Here is a 22,756-nt window from a genome sequence, read left to right as displayed (position 1 = left end):
CTTGCACTATTTTATGTTTTTGCATTTTTCAAAAGCACTTTTAAAAACAGGCCTATCCGGATAAAGCACACAAAGTCACACGAGTGATTTTGATTGTGGTTGGATGAGAAGTATAAACACCTACCATGGCAACGCCTTATTGGTTTGGCCGTACCTGTACGAGTTGTTCAAAATGAGGTCATCCTCAATGGGCATATATGCAGCTGAAACGGGGAGCCTTCACCGTAACATTTTAATGTACCGTAGTCATTATTCTTGGGAAGGTGTGGTAGTGCACAGTAGGCCTCTGTGATGCATTTTAAGCTTTTGTCTTTAGGGATTTTTTTTTCCTCTTGCTACCTTTACATTTGAAGTACTTTTCAAACTATTGCTTTTACTTTAGTACAAAATCCGTTAATTGGACGTGTTGGTCGTGTGTGTAAATTTTACTTTCTCATGTAAATTAATTGTTTTCAATTAGGCCTATCATGTATTCTTTTTACAGTGAATACTGTTTACTTATTCTTTGTTGTAATGTAGCGCAGTAAAATGTTTTTGGAATGTGGAGGAAGAATCCGGAGAAAACCCACGCATGTACGGGGAGAACATGCAAACTCCACACAGAAAGGCCGGAGCCGGAATCGAACTTTGGACCTCTGCACTGTTAGGCCGGCGTATGAACCAGTCACTACCTTGCCGCCCATAGAAGAAATTACGAAAATTGACATTTCAGTCAGTGTCGGCATAAAACCGTCAGTCTGATAGACAGGTAACAAAATGTCAGTTAAGGCCGACTAGAACGGCTGAAATGTATTTGCAGTTATTCAAGTGCACTTTAAATAATGGCTAATGTGAGCTGACTGACAATTAACATGAGTTTGAATGCAAGTGGTTATTTCTGAATGTGTCACATCCCACTTATAAAGCATGTTTGATACACTTCCTGTATTTGCATATTTCGTTTCTAGTAGTAGCACCCTAAAGATAATCTGTTATGGTAGGATATCACATCATACGCTGCATGCGGTGGTTCATAATAAGATTCACAATCCATCATACAACCCCTCGCGACACTCAAACGGCACTTTGTAATTGTGCTAGATTATTTCCTTCAGTTGATCTGTATGGCTGCGTTTTCTGTTTTTGATGGAATTCATCTGCCCTGCCCTTTTTCAATCCCAGGATGGTTTTAATCACGGCATTTCTAAGGATGACAACGCCCATTTAGTGCCTCACAGACTGTGTTTTAAAGAAGGAAGCCGGAGCTGCAGAACAGGTATTATCACGTGGGAAGAATTATTTAAAAAACAAGCTGACTGCATAAAACTAATTACAGCATTCCAGAGTGCCCTTTTACTTCACGTCATGCAGATATAAAAGGTGAATACGTGTACACAAATGAGGCCGTATTATTCTGTTTATAATGAGACCTACGACCTGTATAATTAAATGAAGATTTTAAAATCTAGTGGCACAACGCCACAGTGTTTCGCATGTCTTGTTCTCATTCAAGAGATCTGCGTTTTAATCTACATTGTAATCTCTATGTGGCTTCCACCCTCATTCCTAAACCATGCCTCTGAGTGATTTAAGAATGTACATTTTCCATGGGTGTGGATGGGTGTTTTTTCTATATGGGTGATACAATTGACAGGCAGCCATGTTTAAGGTGTAGCCTGCTTTTCTCCTGAGGTCACTTGAGTAACAAGGAGGCACTATGCAAAATAGAAAGAGGTAAAATGTCACAAAATTTGGACACATTCTCCAAATATCCATATACATTTTGCCTTCTGATGACTAGTTAGACTATTATTTAACACAGAATATATATAGTATCTATCAGTCAATCACATGTGTTGACTGGACATGTTCTTCAAATACAGACCCACTCAGTTTAGTGTTCCCCTGTCATTTGTGATTCACGTAGGCAGACGACAAACAGGAGAAAACCTCCTCCACTTCTTTGCCTCTGAGAAGCTGAGTCACCATACTCTGAATCTGCGGATGTGATCGTGAAGAGAATGCTGCGCTTGGTAACCTGTAGGTAAACTGTCTTGCTGCCTCTCACCACCAGTGGAGGTAGATGTGTGAGTAATTGGTGAAGGATGATGAGATTCACAAGTCAGGTTGCACCCACTGAGAAACGTAATCTGCTGTGCCTGTACGTGTGCGTGTAGAGTACGTGTGCGCGTGCGCGCGCGCCCGTACGTGTACGTGTGCCCGTACGTGCGCGTGCGTGTGGGTTTTGAGGGTGGGCATGGGCAAGCCGATGCCAAACGGTCTGGTGATTGACCACTGCTTTAAGCACCAGATATCAGACAGCAAATGTTGCAGCAGGTTATAAACGTGAATGGTGCGTTTATTTGTTGATCTTACTGTCCGAAATCGATAACAATGTAGGGCATATGTATATAACTTTGTGAACCCTGGATAGTGATGGTCGAAGCGGGGCGCCCGCTCGGTGGCGACGTTGTCTTCCGAGGGGGAGGAGCTGGCTGGGAGGCTCCGCTCGACTCTCACCGTACTGGTGCTTGCGAGGGTGGCACTTGAGCCCGCGTACCGGGACACAATGTGAACGGAACGCCTGGTCAACCGGATCGCTTCGTCTCTCGTTTTGGGGAACGTCCAACTTTTTTATTCAATACGCAATGGAATGGTGAAGCTTTGTGGTGAATCATCGAGGGTCATTTTGGGGAAACGCTGGCGCTTCTTGGACCTGCCGGCGACGGCTATAGTTGGGATGCTGGAGCTCGCTTGAGAGCACCCCATCCGTGTACGTCGCCTTTTTCTTCGGATTTGCTCTCGGGGCTCTTCGACGACAAACGCCACATCCAACCGTTGTAAAAATGGTGTGTTTCGTACTGTCCTCTGCTCGTTTCAAACCCGGATAAGGAAGGCAGGGGCAGCGACGACGTGACAACACCCTGACACGACGACCAGCCTTACTTTCCCCCCCGGTAAGGCAGCGAGCTCACCCAGTGTAGCCTTTTGCTAAACAGACAGCACAAACACATCCTGGACGAGGAGACACGTTGTTTACAGCCTACACACGAACCTCTTTAGGTCAGGCTGTGCGCAAAATGAGTTCAGCGGTTAAAAAAAATGCCCAAGACGCGCAATGTTATTTTTTGTCTATCCGTAAACTGGTCTCATTGCATTAGTGAATCAAAATACAAACCTAGTAAATTCATTTGTTTAATTGCGAGCCGTGTTAGCTTTAGCTTCACTTCAGATGCTATGTGAGGCTAGCCAGGTTGCTTGCTAATATCTATTACAGTGCTGGCAAAAGGGACATTTGACGAGGTAGCTGACGTTTCGATTTCTTACACGCGCTTTATTATTTCACAATGAAGATCAGACTAATTTATATTGAGCTAAACTATCATCACTTTTTTAAATCTCAGGTGTTGGTGTTCGCTGAACTAACTTCCACTTGGCGTGTTGTCTCCACAGTGGCACATCGAGCCAGGGATTCACTCGATAAGGACATCTAAAAGAGCAATTGATGCATCTTGGAGTGTCCGAGTCAACGAGAGAGTGCGAGTACAGCCAAATAAGCACTCGCAGCTCCACTCCAATGGAGACCCCTTTCAAGAAGAAGATCCCCAAAAAGAGGAAGTGGGAATCTTTCCCCGGTCGGAATAAGTTTTACTGCGATGGGAGAATAATGATGGCCAAGCAGACAGGGGTTTTCTACCTCACCCTTGTCCTTATTCTTGTCACTTGTGGACTTTTCTTCACCTTTGAGTGAGTATTCCTTTGAGAAACTTTGTGATCCAATATTCTATTAACTTGTGCACTTTGACCAGGAGGATGAATGATTTCATGGGTTCAGCCAAGTTTAAATAATAGAAACGCATTTCCAATGATCCCTCTGGACTCAGTGGGATGTTAGCCTAAACTGACTGGGTATTAACCCAACGCCTCGCTCTTTTTTCCTTGTAAACAGAGTTTTAGATGAGTGTTTTTTATTTGCCGGGGCATCTAGCCAAAGACCTGCTTCATGATTGCAGCTGCAGATTTTTAGTTGCATTTATATATGCCTCGGCATGATGCGTGTGGCAAGTAAGAGAACAATCACAACATATCAGAGTTTGCTAATATTCATATTCATTTTATATTGTTACAACTAGAATTTGTATGTTAACCGAAGCACACTTCTGAAATAACACATGCTCTAATTGCCTTTAATAATTTCATTATTATGTGCTATGATAATGAACTAACAAACTAGGGCAGATTTGGAATTGGCACAAAAAAACATCTAGAAAAGTTTATTTGGCTCTCAAGCGTCTAATGATATGTATGTGCAGACGGTGATTACAATGTTATCTCACAATTATTAGGGAGGAGAAAATGTCAATATTTTCAGCATTTACATAAATCTCTGACAGTACTTTCAAATCAACATTCCTATAAAGTCACAACGTCCGATCACTGGTGAGCTATTTTAGTACATGTCTGTGGGCTCCTCATGTGGACCTTGGGGGGTTGTGGGGAGGGGGGCTACCTGGTTCCTGCGGGTGCCATGTTGGTGACTTCTGTGAAAGAGGATGTAGATGGACACTGACCTGAGTATGGCCAACACATGAGTTTACCACAGTGGACTGTTTCTCTCACCCTCGGACTAATCGCTGTCATCATAGAAATACGATCAGCGCTAGATAACAATCCTGTTCCATCTTGAGGCCGGTTGCCTAATCGGGCCATCCTTCAGGGTAAAGTGCTTTTGAACCGCACAGAGTCTAATATGCAAACTGCCGTGTGTGCAGCGCATAATGGCCAAATGTTGAGACGAAAACCATGACCTGATGTACATACTGATGATTACTCATTTCTACCCTTATACAATAAAATCAATTCTACAGTTTTTCTAAACAAGTGTTTTGGGTTATGTTCACACTCCCTGATCTTAATGCTGAAATCAGAAGACAGAACCAGAGCCCACAGTGGTGGGACACAAAGGTCAGGTCAAAATGCAACATGCTCATTCAGATGATGAAATTGTACTGTTCGGACAAAAAATGAAAATCTTTTGCATGTGATGTGAACGTAATTTAACTTTGCATTTCTTACATCTTAATGAGAACATGGGGCCATCCGAACGAGGTTAATATCGATGAATATGTTCAATATGTTGATGATCAAGTTTCGGTTAAGAAAGGCAAAATGCTGCATTCAACTGAGTGCATTCTTGCAGATTTTTTTTTTATTTGGTCAGACCAAACATGTAAAACTGCCAGCTTTACATTGTGTGTAAAATGTGTACATTAACACATCTATCAGTAATGACCTCTGGACCACTTAATCTTTGAATACATTGTCACTTTAGTGGACCAACACATCGATGGTCAAAGGACAGCCTATCAAGAGTGCGTGTGTATCATGCTAAGGCAGAGATCCCCTAACATCACATTAATTTTGTTTCGTTTTTATTTTCATAAGAGGGGTGTTCGGCCATATACCCCCCCCCCCAAAAAAAAAAACTGTTAAAAAGCAGCAGGCTTTGTTCTGTTTATTATTCTGTTTCAGACTCCACGTCTTTGAACGTTTTATTCTGTCATTCCACGTTGTTTTCTCAAGTTGATTACTTGGACCATAATGGAGCATCAGATTGTTCATGTAGGTTATAAGTTGGACTGCTTTACTTCGGCCTTGGAAATTGTAATTGAGACCTTGTGTTTTGCAGAAACGAGCTATTTCAAGGACTGTTAAGTCAGAAATGTCGTAATTTTGAATGTAGAGAGTGTATAGCAATGGAGTACTGTTGTGACCACGATAGAATGACCAGTTGGAATTCCTCGAGATTCATCGAAGCAGCATCAACATTTTTTGTTGTTGTTACGCATACCTTCAAAAAAAAATCTATGTTGCAATGGATTTTCGATTTCCTAAAACATATTTTCATGAAACACCGGTAGATGTTTCCCCCCTGCCTCCAAACAATGCCAACCGCAGCTCGTTTTCCAGTAGCATTCCAGCACCCTTCTCATTCTCTATTGTTGTCGCACGAGGCAAATTCTCTGACGAGCTTGGACAGCTTTCTTCATCACGCAGCAGTGCAGCCTTTTGGAAACCTGTTTGAGAGACGAAGGGGCTCCATGGTCGGAGTTGCTCTCCCCGGGGATAGCACCTTTTGCCCATTGGCAGTGATGGTGCGAGTCGGTAGCCAAATTGTCGCACTGCATTTATGGCACCCGTTCCCTCTGCTCATTCACCTTAACTCAAGATTCTTCTATTCACTCTCAATTGTTTCATACATAGCTGTGCACCGCAGTGCACACAAACTTATGCATTTCTCTCTCAGGCAAGCAACCCGCCCCTCCCTCATGTGTGCCAACTCCAACAGCAAATGGCTAATGAAAATTCAGTATGAGGGCGGACTCGGACAGTTTCATTGGCCCACTGTGAAGAGTTTGGGAAGTTCATTGGTCAGATCTGACGGGACGATGGGTAAATCCAATGGCGGCTTGAACCTCGTCAGTAAACATTCTTTTATAAACGGCGTCTCATTAAAAGCCGCAGGGTTCAAAGCATGGGGAAAAAAAGTAGCGGCCTGTAGTCCGACGAGTATGGTAATACCGTGATAGAAAATACAAGAGTTCTATTTGACACCCTAATTGCCGGGTTGAAAAACAAAGCCATTGGTGTCAAATATTTTATCCATCCATCCATTATCCAAGCCGCTCATCCTCACAAAGGTTGCAGGGCGTTGCTGGAGCCCCCCCCCCCTCCCCCGCACACACACACACACACACACACTCTGTCGTGTTTAGGCGGCTTAATGTGAATTTAGTTTCTAACATTTGTTCAAGTCACAATCAGAAATGTCACTACAACTAACGCAAGGACAAATCCATCTTGGGTCAGCAAGAAGCAATGTCGGTCCTGCCTGTAACCCCCCCCCCCCCCCCGATCATATCCTGTTGGTAACTCCATCCTTACCAGCTAAATGAAATGTTGATCAAGTAATGTAGCGGCATTCTTTTATGCCCTTTCGTGAGGTTTTGCCATTGTTCTGCCGAGACAGCTCACTCATTGCTGTTTCCAGGGCAACCACATTCCCTTTCAAACCTGTCTGACATTGGATAGATTGTCTCCATGGCAACAAAACCTGAAAATCCTAAACGCATGTCGAATTTTCGACCAGTAGTGTCCATTGTGTCCCTCTTTCGATTCCGTCAAAGGTTGAAGGCGTCTCATTGTTTGTACTGCTCAGATTGTCCTTAGATGGGAAGATCGACTGTTTTTGCAACGTACTGTATTTGATTCATTGCTATTGGAGAGAGGTTGACGTCCAAATTGCATCCATCCTGCCGAAAGGCTTGCATAGAATTCTGCCCATCACTTTTCGTGGCGTGACAAGCCTATTCAATATTTTGTTGAATTTTGTTTATGTATGACTCACTGTGTCTTGAGGACAGGCTTCATGCTTTTCTAGAATGCTGTCCTTAATATGGCGGCTTGTTTTTCCTTAAATCATGATGAGTGATATTTTAAATCAATTCTTTTTTTTTTATTTATTGCTATGTAGGTCTTTGAAAATATGTCTCTAGGTTCACTGAAAAGTTTAGGGCCTGCTGCATTTATTTAAAAAAAACAACAACAAAACGTGTGTGTGTGTGTGTACATTGTTGAAACGTCAGTGCTAATTAAATATTTATTACACTAACAGCTAAACATCTTGGGATTAATCATTATTTTAGAGGTCAGCCCCCCCCTCCTTTCTAACTACACTTGATGATGCTTGACTTTACTTAACATAGAACAGCACTCTACGTAAACATTGTGGATCCATGTTTCTATGCCCCACTATCTGTTTTTATGGAACCCAACCAGGCAAATCTAAAAATACTTTGGCTCAGTTTGCGTGGATAACTGAGGTTGGCATACATAAGCGGATGTATCACCCTATACCCCACACCACCTCGCCGGAGGGGTTGCCATATGAGAGAGAAATGTGATTGTATACAAGAGCAGCAGGTCACACATGATATTGGGAACTGATTAACCTCCTGGTAGTAATGAACCTTAGAAGCACTTCTTGGAACTTAGTATGTCATTTGAAAAGTCCATCTTTCAACACCTCAGTTTTGAGATTTGATACAAGTATTGCACTGCTCGTTCCCACATGATACATTTATGCCACAAATCACTTTTGGCCATCACTAACACAAGTGCCTCGCCAGCCGACTCAATAAGACGCATTCAAATAAAATGGCAGGTATCAACATGTGCAACCACCTCTGTACAACTAAATGCGATCACTCTAATAGCCGCAAGTCATTGGAGAGAGAAAGGGATTACATCGGATTGTTTTATTTGAGCAGATTACAATTTGGGAGACTGACGGGTGCGGGAATTCTATTCAGCTACTGGTCATTAAGCAGTCAAGTGTTTAATCTGACACTTGGCATTTACTAAAGCATGCTTTTTGGATTGTAATGTGCATTCGTCGGGGTTTGCTGTCGTGCAGGCATGGACGTGCCTGTATTTTTACTTTGTCATTTGTTCTTCTCTCACTTTTGTTGCTTGTCTTCTCAGTTGCCCATTCCTGGCTGAGCATTTGACGCCTGTTATCCCCGTGGTGGGAGGAGTGCTTTTTGTCTTTGTGCTGGGAACTCTGCTCAGAACAAGCTTCAGTGACCCAGGGGTGCTGCCCAGGGCAACTCCAGACGAAGCGGCTGACCTGGAGCGACAAATAGGTAAGAAAACCCACTAGTTACATTTATGGTAATATCAGTTGCTATAAAGAGATGGGGGGGGGGTCCCGATAAAAGTCGGCAGTGGTCTTATTGACTACATGTTCCACGTTTTTTGCTTCCCATTTTGCCAAATTCGTGTCTGGAAAATGATCCTTGACCCCGTCTAAACTTACTTTGAGTTCATCCTTGCTCGTTGAAATGACATTTCACGATGCAAGATGCACAAGAATATTTGATTTAGATTGATTTCTAAGTTGTATTGAGGGTCCCACTGTACATACAATACTTGAGGCAGTGCAGTTGCTTTTTGTCAAAAACATCTATGTTGACCTCTTATACGTATATTGTGCTTTCTTACGTTGAAGTTAATCAAAGCGCTTTAACACTGCGTCATCATTTGGCTACTAACGACTAACTAACAACTGGGGGTTTGGTATTTTGCTCAAGGACACCTTGACATGGTCCCGGGAGCTCTGAAGTAGGATTCTTAAAAGTGTGTTAGTTGTGAGTTGCATATACCCATCCAACCATTTTCTGATCTGCTTTATCCGCACAAGGGTCGCGAAGGGTGCTGGAGCCTATTCCAGCCATCTTTGAGCAGTAGGCGGCGGACACCCTGAACCCCGGTTGCCAGCAAATCGCATGGCACACACATAGACGAATAACCATCCTCGCTCACACTCACACCTAGGGACAATTTGGAGTGTTCAATCAGCCTGCCATGCATGTTTTTAAAATGTGGGAAGAAACCGGAATACTCAGAGAAACCCCACACAGGCATGGGGAGAACATGCAAACTCCACACAGTAAGGCCGGAGCAAGAATGGAACCGTGCTCCTCTGCACTGTGAGGTCGACTCGCTAACCACTCGACAACCAGGCCTCCGAGTTGCATATAGAGAAGTTTATTTACTCCTTATTTACAGTGCAAAGTGTCTTCTTCTAATTGCTAATCCTTCAGGTCACCATGGCATCATTAAACAAACTCTGGAATAGTTTAATTAATCTAATTAGGAGACTACGCTCTTAATTAGCTTTTGCTAGGGCAGTGGAGCGCAGAGTGTGCGTCGACAACTCTCTGAAAAAGACCAAAGCGAAATTTTCTGAGGATAAACAAATTAAAAGTTGAAAGTTTTTTTTTGATGTTGTATCGAACATCACTAAAATCTAAAATGTATATCTAATGATGGAAACAAGGAATATGGGGCAAGTTTTTTTTTTTTAATTAAACTAAGTACCGGTAGTCTTATACACTGTTCAAACATTTGTGCCAGTGAAGCATTATAGAGTCTACAAAATATGCTATCATTGCTTGCGAGCCTGTCTGCTATCGTTTGTTCACCTTTGCAATCAACACTGCACCATGACTAGCCATCTTGCTAACTAGCCACGAACACTGCCTCCTCTCGTGCGGTGTTCGTGGTTTGACTCCACAGTGCTGTGACATACAAAATGTTTCCTGAAACTTTCCATTCCAATTACCATCGCTTTTTCTCCAGCTTTGTTGTCCAATGCGTGATGCAGCTGGCCTAAGTCTTGGCATGGCAGATTTACATGCGAGACATCCCAGGCACATCTGTTTGCTCTTATCCCGATCATCCAGTCTCATTCCGAGCCCCAAGAGCAATCAGCCTTGCTGTGTTTTGCCATGAACATACCGGTACTTGATTTCTCTCGTTCTTTCAACATTTTCATTGCTCTCCAGGATGCCTGCCTATGTTAAGAGTGATTGGAATGCATTTGAGTTATTTAACAAAATCTACTTGCACGTCACATACTCCAGTTGGTCAATAACACTGGTCAGCTGCACATTCTAATCACAGATGATGCTGATTACAAAAAAAAGTGATTTTTTTTCAAGTACATCAGGATTTTGAGACATTTTCTTTTTTTGTTGTTTTTTTTTTTGTTTGTTTGTTTGTTTGTTTTTTACCCATAAAAGCTTCCGCAACATAGATTTTACCATATATTGTAATTTATAGCTATTGTGTTTCCAAAATAAATTCCACTTCTTACTGAACCTAATCTTACTTAATTCATAAATATCACGAAATATATTACTACATTACATATTACTATTCTTATGAAACACAGTTGCTGATGATGTAGTGGTATACTCCCTGACGTGTGCGCGAGCACCGTGGATTCGGTTCCCACTCACCGACGGTGTCGATGTGGGTGTGAATTTTTGTGTGCCCCGTGACTGACTGGTGACCAGTTCAGGATGAATTTCCCTCTTCCGCCCATAGTCAGTTACTGCCCTAAATAATTACAGTACTTGGACTAACCGAGACATCTTGCATATCTGAATGTAAATTGCTTACAATAATTGTACAAATATCCATCATGCACTGTATGTATAGTACCCCTGTCATTTAGGAAGGCTGCACTGGTCACCAGTAATCCAAAAATATTCACTCTCGCCATTGACCTCAATGATACAGTACACTCTTAAGTTGTCGAGTCACTCTTGGAGCACTCAGGTTTGACACTGGCACTATTGATTTGTTTGCAAAACAGTAGACCTAATGATTGAACAAGAAGTGACATCATGGCATTGTCATTCTCCCCCGACGGAGTGTATCGTCATCGCCACGAGTGACAGAGGTTGTCTGTGCTATCTGCCAAGTGTTGACCTCACTGTGTAAACGGGCATCTTGCTGATTCATTCATTTTGAGACGTTTATCTGCTTTGGCCTTGACAATTGGAGAACAACACTGAGATATTGTAGTAAGTATTAAAAGCTCAGACATACAAAAAAATAAAAACGGGGGCATCCAAAGAAGCCAGGCACATTGACTTTAAAGTCGCATGAATTCATGTGGTCATGATCAGTTCTCAGACCAGCCAACAATAGTTTAGCATTTTTTGTTATTTGGGATGAGGACCACCTCTGTTAACCTGAAATGTTAGGTCAGAATCATATGCATTATACATAATGTTAGGGATAGGCAAGTATCATTACCAGGTACTGGTATCAGACAAATAACGGCATTGTTTCAAGGTATCTGCACTCCACAAAGGCTGCCGATACCAGTCACCGATACTTATGCCCTAAAAGTCTGGCATCACGTAAGAATTCTTCATGGATAGTTGGTGCTACATTGTGGCAGTTTGATTCACCGGCGAATCATCGTATGTGTCAGAAAGAAACACGAAGCAATTATCGGTCATTGTGTTAATTGAACATTTTGGTATCAAAAGTCTGATTGCTTTTGATGATTATTCAAGAGTGAATACATGTTACTGGTATTGGACTAAAAAAGTTGAAGTGAACATCCCCACTTTATAGCATTTTGTGATCACTCTTTGTGGTATAAGCCAATGTGTGTGTTAGAATATCTTTATCAAAGCCATTGCGCGGTTATTATAATATTGCAGAATTCGTAAGAAACTTCCTAGCCGAGGAACAACAAAACATAGACCGTAACTTGCAGCAATGGTATTGGCTTTGTTTGTTGATTGATAATATGTCTAAATGAAGGAGTTGAAAAACATAGAGGCAGGTGTCACCAAAAAAAAAAGAATTCTTCTTTTTTTTGGAATGGAATGAAAATGTAACACAAATATAATTAAGAGCACCTGTTGATTAAAGAGGTGGTAGAATGAAGGATCATGGCCCCTTAAATTGGATGCAATCATTTTTTTTGTGCCCAATTTAATATCAATGCTCGCCTGCCGGCAGCCGTGTCTCCCTCCGCTGCAACTTGCCAAATCCAAAAAGGCTCTCTGATGTATTAATCAGACTGAGAGAGGGCCAGAGCTTCTTTCCTTCCATCTAATATGGGCCAAGCTAGCTGTTGAATGTTAGAGCGTTGACGTTGCCAGCAGAGGAAATGGATTTTTGATGGCTTAAGGCTCAGATGACTGGAAAACAGGGAGGCAAAGTCAGTCGAAGCTGCTGTTACGTTGATGTGTCAGTCAACAAGGGTGTTTGAAGGGGAGACCTTACTGCACTATTTGGGGGGGGGGGGGGTGAAGGCGGGTGATTAGAGTTCCACTTACTGGAGGTTCCACTGACTTGAGCCTTTGTGTTTAGGATTTGAAAAATATTTGGAAACTGGCGGCATCATTCATTAGGGATGTGCTCAAATTGTCAAGGATTTTTTCCAAATCTGGTGTTCAACGCTGCATGCAGCAGATAAACAACGAGCTGTTCGACTAAGAACCAAAGTACTTCTCATGAAGCGATGGAATCTTTCTGTCACTGCACTCGTCATCTAAAGAGCTTTTCTGTGTTCAAGTAGGAGTGTTGAGCTATGAAAATCAATTTCCTAATTCATAATTAAATCATTGACATTCTTGCAAATGTAATTCAAGGCGGGGCTCGAATAACGTTGATCGCAACTGTGCCAGATTTTTGTCAAATCTCCCGGGCCATCTGTCGCCTGTGGGCCCCAAGTCTCTTTCACTGACTGTGTTTTCTTTTTCCTCTCTTGTGAAGATGTGGCGAATGGCAGCACGGGCTACAGGCCACCACCAAGGACCAAGGAGGTGGTCATCAATGGCCAAACTGTCAAACTGAAGTACTGTTTCACGTGCAAACTCTTCAGACCCCCACGCGCGTCTCACTGCAGCCTCTGTGATAATTGTGTGGGTGAGTTAAGGACTTCACACTGTCCGTCGGCATCGTGGCTTTTCGTGTCTTCTTTATTCGAGCCAGCGCTTACCGTATGATCTGCGTGATCGCATGACATGTACTGTATATTGAAGATCAAATCGACACATCTTCCGTTCAAATGACGATTTGATCTTGTTCGATTTTTTTTCAGTTCAAATTGTTTTTTGTTCGACCCCGAGTAAGGAGCTACAATCTGATTTCCCCTCCTGCACTTTAGCATGTGCGAGGTTACTGACTGGAGATGGTTTATTATTTAATATAGACTACATATAATCGTAATTATTTAGCAATGTCGGCATATTCAGTGTTTAAGAAGTGGTCGTCAATCAGTTTACATATCATTTGTGTATATTTATCTGCGCTTCAGATTGTTTATTACCGATTTCCAGTATAGTGTATATACATCGGTTTGCACACATTTTCGTGGGGGAATCTCAATTAGATTAACCATAATCATTTGTTATGAATGTATTTTGAGGACTTTTTGTACTGCTGAAAGTGCTTTAATATTAAATGTCTCATTTTACTCTGTATGAAAATGTATGAGCACAAAGATAAACGATAATACCGTGGATGATGAACAAAGTGAGGTGGACCACCTTCTTAAATCGGGATTTTTCTTAAATGTGTCTTGTATGGGGGAGGGGGAATGACACGAGATTTTTGTTTTGTTTTGGAGATTTTTTTTTTTTCTCACCCGGTTGTTCAATAGGGAGCCATACATTTGTATTGAAGGGCCGCAATTCAGTTCATCTTGTGCATGGTATACTTACATTGTTTCCATGAGTAATTATAAAAAAAACTGTGCTTTGAACATCTGCCTCTCCAAAGGTTGCTGCCCCCCCCCACCCCCCACCCCTTCACTCTCGTATTCCAAATCCTTGATGACCTTTTGGAAAAAAAAAATCTTCTGCTTGCACACTTTTACAGCCGCATTCATGCCCTCAAAAACTCCTCATCTCATCATCGTGTAGTTACAGTCACTCTTCCACTCATTTTCACCCACCGCTTTCTCCCCCCAAATGAGCTTGTGCACATCTTTTTTTTTTCACATTGTGTTTCTATTCTGCCTAGACCCTGTGGGACACTTCACTTTGCCCCAAATTTTACACAGATGTGGAGTCCCACTGGGTAGCTAGCTGCATGCTCTGAAGCAACAGGGGTGTTACATTCAAACAAGCAATTTGGTTTGCGTACATGAAACCTTGAAAATGTGCCTCATGTACGCTGTTTTTTTTCCTTCTTTTTTTTGGTGAGTGTATGTGGATAGACAGATGCAGCATGTACATGCATCTTTGTACTGTATATCAGCCACTCTCTCAAATCTTGTTCTTTTGAGTGAGGTGGCTTTATTGCAGGCTTGGGCTATTTAAAAAGTATCTTATATCTTATGGCTTACCCTGAGTGTTCTCATATCGTTTGTGTTGTGAATCGGACCCAAATTTCAACTGTGTAAACGTATTGGAATATCCCAAGCTCGTTGTGTTTTTCCAAATTTGGTTTAGCATTGGTAAAGGTATTTTACATTTTGTGTTTCATGTTTGTAATTTAAAAAAAAAAAAGTTTTTTACGTTATTTGTTTCCATAGTGTGTACCTCTCTGCCACTAAATATGCTACATTCTACAATTTGATTCATAAGAGACAAGGGCAAACGTTGTTTCCATCACACAAACATCCTAAAAATTGAGAATCTGTTGAGCAAAATCGCAGGAATCGTTTGTGTGTGGGCAGCCCAAAAATGGCCTGCATTAATGATTTTACTCTTTCCCTATCCACACAGAGCGTTTTGACCACCACTGTCCCTGGGTGGGGAACTGCGTGGGAAGGAGGAACTACCGCTTCTTCTATATGTTCATCCTTTCGCTGTCCTTCCTCACGATATTCATCTTTGCCTTTGTCATCACTCACATTATTTTACGTAGTGAGTAAAACACACAAATGCACTCATGAGCAAAATAAACAGTATCTGTTCAATGATGTCACATGTTTGCTGTGCAAGCGCTGCATTCAGGGTACTTTCACAACAACGGGAACTTGCACCACCATTCAATACATGTATCGTTTTTCTTCAATCAGCTAAGATGGAGAAAACCCCAAATTGAAATCCTGGTTACATTTTTAATTTCCCAGCCCTAAGGTGTCAGAGTTGCATAATCACCCCGTGTACTTTGTTTATTGAATTGAATATCTGTTCCTCTCTGTTTCTACAGCCTCTCACCGGGGTGGGTTCCTCAATGCTCTTAAAGATAGCCCCGCCAGATATCCTTTCACTGCAACTTGAGGTTTGCCTTATACCTTCAAATGCCCCCGCTACTTTATTTTATTTTTTAATTATTATTTTTTGGGGTGAAAATGAGACTGATAGGATGATTTAGGGTGCAGCATTCATTAACACAAAAAATATATATATTACTAACATGTACAAAGACACACAAATGTTTGTTTGTTTTTTTTCTCCTCGACACTCCTCGGATCTACTTGGGACCTGTTTTAGATCTACCGGTAGATCAGGATCTACCTAATGGGCACCCCTGTGCCAAAGTGTCAATGACCTCTTGGTGGCGCCGACTCCAAGGGGCGCGTGTTTCCCGGTTTTACCAGAGTATCTCTACACATTGTGTTCTTGAAAAATACGTACTTATTTACAACTTTTTAATTTTACGCCACCTACCTTTCCTTACGCAACACTTTGGATTTATCCAGGCTTGGGACCGGCCTACAGTTTGCACTAACTAATGCCGCATAGAGCTGCATTAATAGAATTCTGTTTTTAAATGAGCTATTTTTATGGCTGGTAATATTAGGTAGCTCCTCATTGAAACATCTAATTTCTTAATTTTTTGGGGGGGGGGGCAGAATCGCTTTGCTGTTGGTATACCTCTTCGCGGTTTGGAGTTTATTCGTCATGAGTTAAGCTGAAAATTGCCATCCGTCATTGAAGATTTCCCACCTGTAGTGATGCAGGTGCACTTGATTTTTTTTTTCTAAGCTCTGTGAAATTGTAGGACAGCATTTCCATCCACTTCAAGCAGTACTTCAGCAGATTCATATCCAATCCAAAGCCGAGAACATGAACCCCGATCAAATCTAGTCAAACGCCAAGAGCTCTCTTTTGCTGCCATCCTCTCAATGGCTACGTGCCATAACAGTTTGTCTGGCAGAGAAATGAGTGACAAACTGAGCTGAAATGGGCTTGTCCAGCAGCACTTGACTAAAATGTGTGCTGGAGTCATTTTGACCTTTCCACAAAACGAGTGAGATTTTTGTTAACCTCTTTGTTGGATCTAATTTGAATGAATACAGAATTCATGCACTATGTTACAGGGAGATTTACCAAGGGAGAGTAGGTCGGTGTCAAGGCAAGAAGGTATTCACTGTATTCATAAGCTCAATGTAGAGCAGAGCAAATGTACAATGTTTTTGCTTCCTCGTAAAAATGAAGTGATAACAAAGATCTATTGGCAAGAGGACAAGCGTCCCCAGGCTATATAGATCGATATGTTAGCTTGTCGGGGAGCGATTGGCGCTAGTGCCCATCTGTGTCCAAGCTGCACTGTCCGTTCGCTGGTTCTTTGTGTGCATAGTGTTCATGAACCCAGTCCAGAAAGATTTCTTCCTTGACTCCACCGTCACCGTGTTGGAGGTGGTGGTGTGTTTCTTCTCTGTGTGGTCCATCGTTGGCCTTTCAGGCTTCCATACGTACCTTATCAGCTCCAACCAGACCACCAACGAAGACGTAAGTACAGAATATACTGTCATGTATACATCAGTGCACCTATCGGCCTGCACATGCAGTCAATTTCACATTGTTCTAGTTGGTGTATTTTAAAGTGGGAGGTAAATGCTGGCTTGCTTTTCAACAAATATTTAATATTAGCTTAGCAAGGCGTCTCTTGCATTTTTTGCAAACAGATACATCCACCGGTACTCTTAATTTGGTTCTCTGATTAACGAGTGCCCTACAACACCGCCAACAATAATAATAATAATAATCATCCATCCGTGCTAGAGCCTATCCCAGCTGTCTTTGGGAAGTAGGCGGGGGATACCCTGAACCGGTTACCAGCCAATCGCAGGAAACTCGAAGACAAACAACTGTAGTCGCTCACATTCACACCTAGGGCCAATTTAGAGTGTTCCGTTCACCTGTCACGCATGGTTTTGGAATGTGGGAGGAAACCAGAGTACCCGGAGAAAACCCACGCAGGCACAAGGAGAACATGCAAAGTACACACAACATGGCCGGTGCCTGGAATCGAACCCTGCATCTCTGCACTGTTGAGGCGAACGTGCTAACCTGTCGGCCACCGAGCCGCCATAATAATGATAATAATTATTGTTGTTGCTATTATTATTATATATAATATTATATTATTATTTATCTGCCTGTCAGAGCTCAAGCCTGGCTACACACAAACTGCAAGTCTAGACATTCCACATGCATGACCTCTGAGCCAACTAAAGCTGTGACCGATGTCTCCTTCAGATAAAAGGCTCGTGGTCTTCTAAAAGAGGAAAGGACAACTATAATCCATACAGCCATGGCAACATCGTCACCAATTGCTGCGCAGCGCTGTGCGGACCTCTGCCACCGAGGTATGATGTCGATCACTGAGCATTCATCATAAGCGTCCCATGTTTAGTTATACATTGTTAGCGGTTCAAAATATGACACAGTCGGGGGGGGGGGTTCATTTCTCTGGTACTGACAAACTGGAACAAGATGTGAAGAGCTTCTTTGTCTTGAGCCGCCTCCAGCCTTTTTTTTTTTTTTGCTGCGCGTAGCCCTGCAAGAGCTGAATGGATTTCAAGCACTTCGCCGACAAATCTCAGATCAAAGTCCGTAAAACGGATTCAATCTCATACTTAGGCTGTTCATGTGATTAAAAGCAAAAAGACAGACATGAGACCAGGCCTCGGCAAAGTATGGCCCGGGGGCCACATCTGCCCTGTCAACAGTCTCTCACCACCCTTCACAATGTCCATGAAGTAAAACTTCGAAAACATATGATACTTGTATTTGTTGTACACACGTGTGGACGGTAGTTCACGTGGGGTAGCAAGCAAGAGCCATGACTTGTGTCTGCAATGTTGCCAACTCTGCAACATTTTCACCATATTTAGTGTTTTTTTTCCCGACCTATCTCACAACTGTTTTTCCCCAAAGAAGAGACCAGCAAAAGCTGCTTTGCCCTCACAAGGCATGCCTCAACAATAATTATTTGCAGCTGGCAAAGGAAGAACCTTCGTGGCGCAGGTGGCTGCCGCAATTCTAACACTGTTGGGGGGCCACTGGCGTGGAAGGAATGTTTGAAGTCAGCCTAGGACGATGCAAGCAAGGAAGTGAAGGAAGCATTTCCTTTCACAACCCCAAACACGCTGATCAATTGGGGAGAACCTGCTGCATTTGTTTCTTCCTTCGGACTTCCTTCGCACACTCACTCTCAAAATGCTAATATGCTCCTTCCCTTTAAAGGAAACCCCTCGTTTAAAGGGAAGGAGCATATTAGCATTTTGGTTTCAGGGTTCCCCATACTGGGTAGAAACGTTGCAATTCTCTCATCATCCTAAAACCAATCACCAATAATACCTTGCTCCTCTCTCCTTATAGTCTCATTGACCGACGTGGCTTCATCTATCTCGACACGCCACAGCTGGCGCCGCCAACCAACGGCATCACCGTGTACGGCTCCACGCAGTCTCAACAGAGCCACATGGTAAGATGCTTATGTCACCGTTGTAGGAGAGGAAGACATAGGACATAAAAAAGGCATATTTTGAGGTCCATACCAGCGCATATATTTTTAAAAGCATGTTTAATTGTCATTGTCCTTTGCTTCACTCATAAACTGCATTTTGGGTGACAACGTAGTCCTTCAAAAAGAGGGAAGATTTGCATCAAGGCTTGCAGATTGTTAGCGTTGTCCTCTGACACAGCACCAAGTTGAATGTTGTCAGGCACAATAAATTGCAAAGTTCAACCATGTCATCTGGGGGCTTGGTGATGGTGGCACAACTCGATGACCGTCTCATATTATGTGTACATCCTCCTTTTTATCAGAAATGCCAATCCCAATCATCACCTCTCGGGAACATTGTGGATATTCTGTGTGGATCAGGAACATTTGCATCTCAGCCAATGGCCGGCAGGACGCAACGTTCCTGATTTCCTAAATAAATTTGCAAATGGTGACTCATCAGACCACGGGAGACTTCCAAACGTCTCGCATGGGTCCGTCTTAATGAGCTCGGGCTCAGAGAAGCTAGCTGGTGGCATTTCTGGGTGTTGTTGACAAATGGGTTTTGACTTTGCCTTTGGAATTTTCACTTAAATTTGGAAATCTCATGACAAACTGTGTCCACCGACAATAGTTTTCTGAAGTGTGCTTGCAAAGTGTGACCCGTGTATCACAATAGGCCTCTAGAAAGTTGAGTGAGGTTTTTTTTTTTTTAAATGGCAGTGTCGTGTCTTTGTTAGCCAACACAAAACTGGACAACAAAAAACAGCATAGGTGGAGTATTCACGACCGTGCCTTTTGAGTAAAACATCTGCGATCTCATCTTTTAGGTCAATGATACTGAGACAAACAGGTGAGATATCTTGACATGTTTTCTCTGGGCTTTTTTTTCTTTGTCTGACACCTCTTCCATCTGGGGGCTGGCCTGCCTTCATAGCTGCTTTAGTGGCATCATGGCTCATTGGCGTCACCGCTAGCATTGCGGAATTCCGGGAATTTTTAACTGGCAAACTTTCCATGGAAATTTACGGGACTAACCAGGAAATGACTAAATTCAAAGTTTGCTCTTATGAAACACACAAGCCTGAAGTATAGTTGTGGGGAATATTTTATTGTGTACAGGTATTAACTAAAAATGGTTACATTGGCAAGTTGACTTTGAAGTTCTGCAAGTTACACATTTTTTGTTATGAGCAGTCCGTTGTTTTGTTCTTGGTTTTACTGTTTGGTGCTTTCTACCTCATTACCGATTTGTTTGACTGTTTATTGTATATGTTAAATTGCTCCATTTACAGCACTTTGTATGCAGCGATGGCTGTTTGAAAGTGCTCTATAAGTAGAGTTGAGTTGTTTGTGTGTTTTTTTTTTTTTTTTGCAAGCCATTATTTGAGTTTCAAATGTGCTGCCACTAACGTGGCATGAAAAAAAACCGCCACTGTTATGCTATGATAATGACCTCACGTGGGCATGTCGAGCGCTCAATTTTGATGACTGCTTATGACAGAACCGAATGGTTTTATTAATGCTTGAAAATGATACCTTTGCCTCGACGATTACCCTCAGTTTCCAATTAATTCCCATAAATCCTGGTCAATTTTCACAGAATCTGAACTTCCCATGGACATTTGCTAGAAAATTCCCTCCAATTTACTGAAACTTTTCCAGATCTTTACAACCAGAGTCACCACATGAACGTGAGAATGGCTATACCTTAAACATGCTCCACTTTGGGGAATGTAAGCAGAGATCAATAGGCAGCAACTGACTTTTCAACTTTACCCACCTGAGTATTTCTTGGTGTACCAGTTCTTTAGGGGCCCAGCATTCTATTGAGGGTACTAAAATCTTTTTCTCCCCCTCCCCCCCACCCTATCCATTCATATACTCCCTCTTGATTCTCCCTTATCCGCCATCACCTCCATGTTCCTGTTTCCTCCTTCGCCCGCTCCTCCTTCCGTCACCTGCTTTCAGTGTGACCAAGACCAGTGCATTCAGAGCACTAAATTCGTTTTGCAGGCCGCTGCCACGCCTCTCCTCCAACAGCAGAGCAGCGAGCCAGTCATCATAACGGCCTCCCCGGAAAACGGAGGAGCCCTCCCAAGTCGCACCTCGCTCGGGCTGGGTGGACCTTGCACTTCACTCCCCCTCGGGCAGCCCACGCCTGCGACCTCCACAGCCAGCCTGAGCTGCCAGGAGTCCACCGATATGCTGCCCGTTCACGCGCACGCTCACTCGCACAACCACAGTCGCCCCCTCCAGGACCAGGTTGCACACCACCACTTTCTCACGCCGGAGGACCTGCCCTCACCTCCAGGTATGCTTCCTTGCAACACGCCCCTGGGTCACAGCCACACAGTGCAGGCTGGCTTTTATAATCCGGCCAGCCAGGACTCGCTGCACGAGGACTCTGTCAGAGGACTGGTCAAACTCAGCTCTGTCTGAGAACGAAACTGAACACATAGAAACCACTTTCTGACAAAGGAGCAGTCAACTTTGGTTTCAGGCTCCCACCAATTGCTATTGTTGGAAATCGGACGCTGATAAGGGACCTGAGCACACCTCAGCCAACACCTTGCCAAACCTCTCTGCTGTGTTGACACGCGCTGTCACTCCCTTTGAACTTGATGGGAAATCGCTCCTCCTCTAATGTGCCCAAGGGTTTGTTTTCCAAAATGGTGCGTCTGTCAGTCTCATTGTTTTGACGGTTCTTGGCATTTTTTTTTTTGTAAAAAAATCTCAATCTCTGTCCGTCCCACTGACCCCGACCCCCCCCCTTTCCCACCCAAACAGTCTTAAACTTGGTTTATGCTTGCCGCATCCGTGAGGTCTGGCGCAGCAAAATTTGTCATTTCGGTGTAACCACGCCTCTCCGTGCGGCATCAGCATTGCCCAAATTTTCCTCACGGCGCACCCACGAAAATTTATAACCATCCAGAAGGTTTCACGCGGTGAAACGGGGACAAGCAAGAGTTGTGAAAACAGCAGTTTTCGACTTCCCAACTCTTCGTAATTTTTTTTTTTTATATGTAGACAGTACACCCATTTTTTGTAATTGTTCCTAGAAACTGTTAATCAGCATCAGTAAGTTCTCCAGATGTCTGATAACCATCCTGATCATTTGAATCAGGTGTGTTGGAGGAGGGAGACATCTAAAACATGTAGGATGGTGGACCGGAGAGGGTGAACCCCTGCCATCGACGCTTGTCACTGCCCCTTATAATCAGGCAGGATATCGGCTAACAACCTGGGCAAGCCATGCAGAGTATAAATACTGCAAAAGTTGTCAGCCTGATTTGACGTTTCATTTCTGCGCCGAGCGTACGTGCGTCAAGTACAAACCAAGCTTTACGCCTATTTGCCCGTTGTTGATTGGGCGGTATTTTCTATACCTTTTCCCCCTATGTACACTCTCAGCCGTTGCAATAGTTGATGTCACCCTATTGCGTATCGTTCTTTTTACGGGGGGTTGGGTGGGGGGGATGACAGTTGTATTGTACAATGGTTATGAAAGTTATATAAATAAATCACCTACTTTTTATCAGATGCCAAATTGTTGAAGCTCCTAACTTGTGCAGTGAGGACACCTGACTTCGAGATGAAGGCTTTGGTGTTCGGCTAAAGCAGCTGTCTTTAGTTAGTTTGTAGTACTCGTCTGACACCTTGTGGCTGAATAAGCGAGGTACAGTTCCACAAACCATTTGCCAAAAAGCTG

At 43.0% G+C, this 22,756-nt stretch overlaps 1 protein-coding gene and 1 long non-coding RNA gene across 5 annotated transcripts in view; one reads left to right on the top strand and one right to left on the bottom strand.

Annotated features, from left to right (window-relative positions):
- Positions 1 to 22,756, bottom strand: part of LOC127614978 (uncharacterized) — a 289,388-nt gene that overhangs the window by 260,997 nt on the left and 5,635 nt on the right. The window lies entirely within an intron of this gene.
- Positions 2,324 to 22,587, top strand: zdhhc14 (zinc finger DHHC-type palmitoyltransferase 14). Of its 4 annotated transcripts, XM_052086459.1 has the most exons (11): positions 2,325 to 2,936; positions 3,433 to 3,726; positions 8,524 to 8,684; positions 13,129 to 13,281; positions 15,087 to 15,227; positions 15,517 to 15,565; positions 16,940 to 17,042; positions 17,793 to 17,902; positions 18,918 to 19,023; positions 19,875 to 19,897; positions 21,061 to 21,254. In XM_052086459.1, the coding sequence occupies exons 2-11, from the start codon at positions 3,485 to 3,487 to the stop codon at positions 21,110 to 21,112; spliced, it is 1,140 nt and encodes a 379-aa protein (XP_051942419.1). In that variant the 5' UTR covers positions 2,325 to 2,936; positions 3,433 to 3,484; the 3' UTR covers positions 21,113 to 21,254. The 4 variants fall into 4 exon arrangements, with proteins under 4 accessions (XP_051942418.1, XP_051942419.1, XP_051942416.1 ...); XM_052086458.1 differs by lacking the exon at positions 19,875 to 19,897 and having other exon boundaries at positions 2,324 to 2,936; positions 21,061 to 22,587; XM_052086456.1 differs by lacking the exon at positions 19,875 to 19,897 and having other exon boundaries at positions 21,016 to 22,587.

The sequence above is a fragment of the Hippocampus zosterae genome, chromosome 14 (assembly GCF_025434085.1).
Source record: "Hippocampus zosterae strain Florida chromosome 14, ASM2543408v3, whole genome shotgun sequence".
Taxonomy (NCBI): domain Eukaryota; kingdom Metazoa; phylum Chordata; class Actinopteri; order Syngnathiformes; family Syngnathidae; genus Hippocampus; species Hippocampus zosterae.
This window is presented reverse-complemented; position numbering and strand designations above follow the sequence as displayed.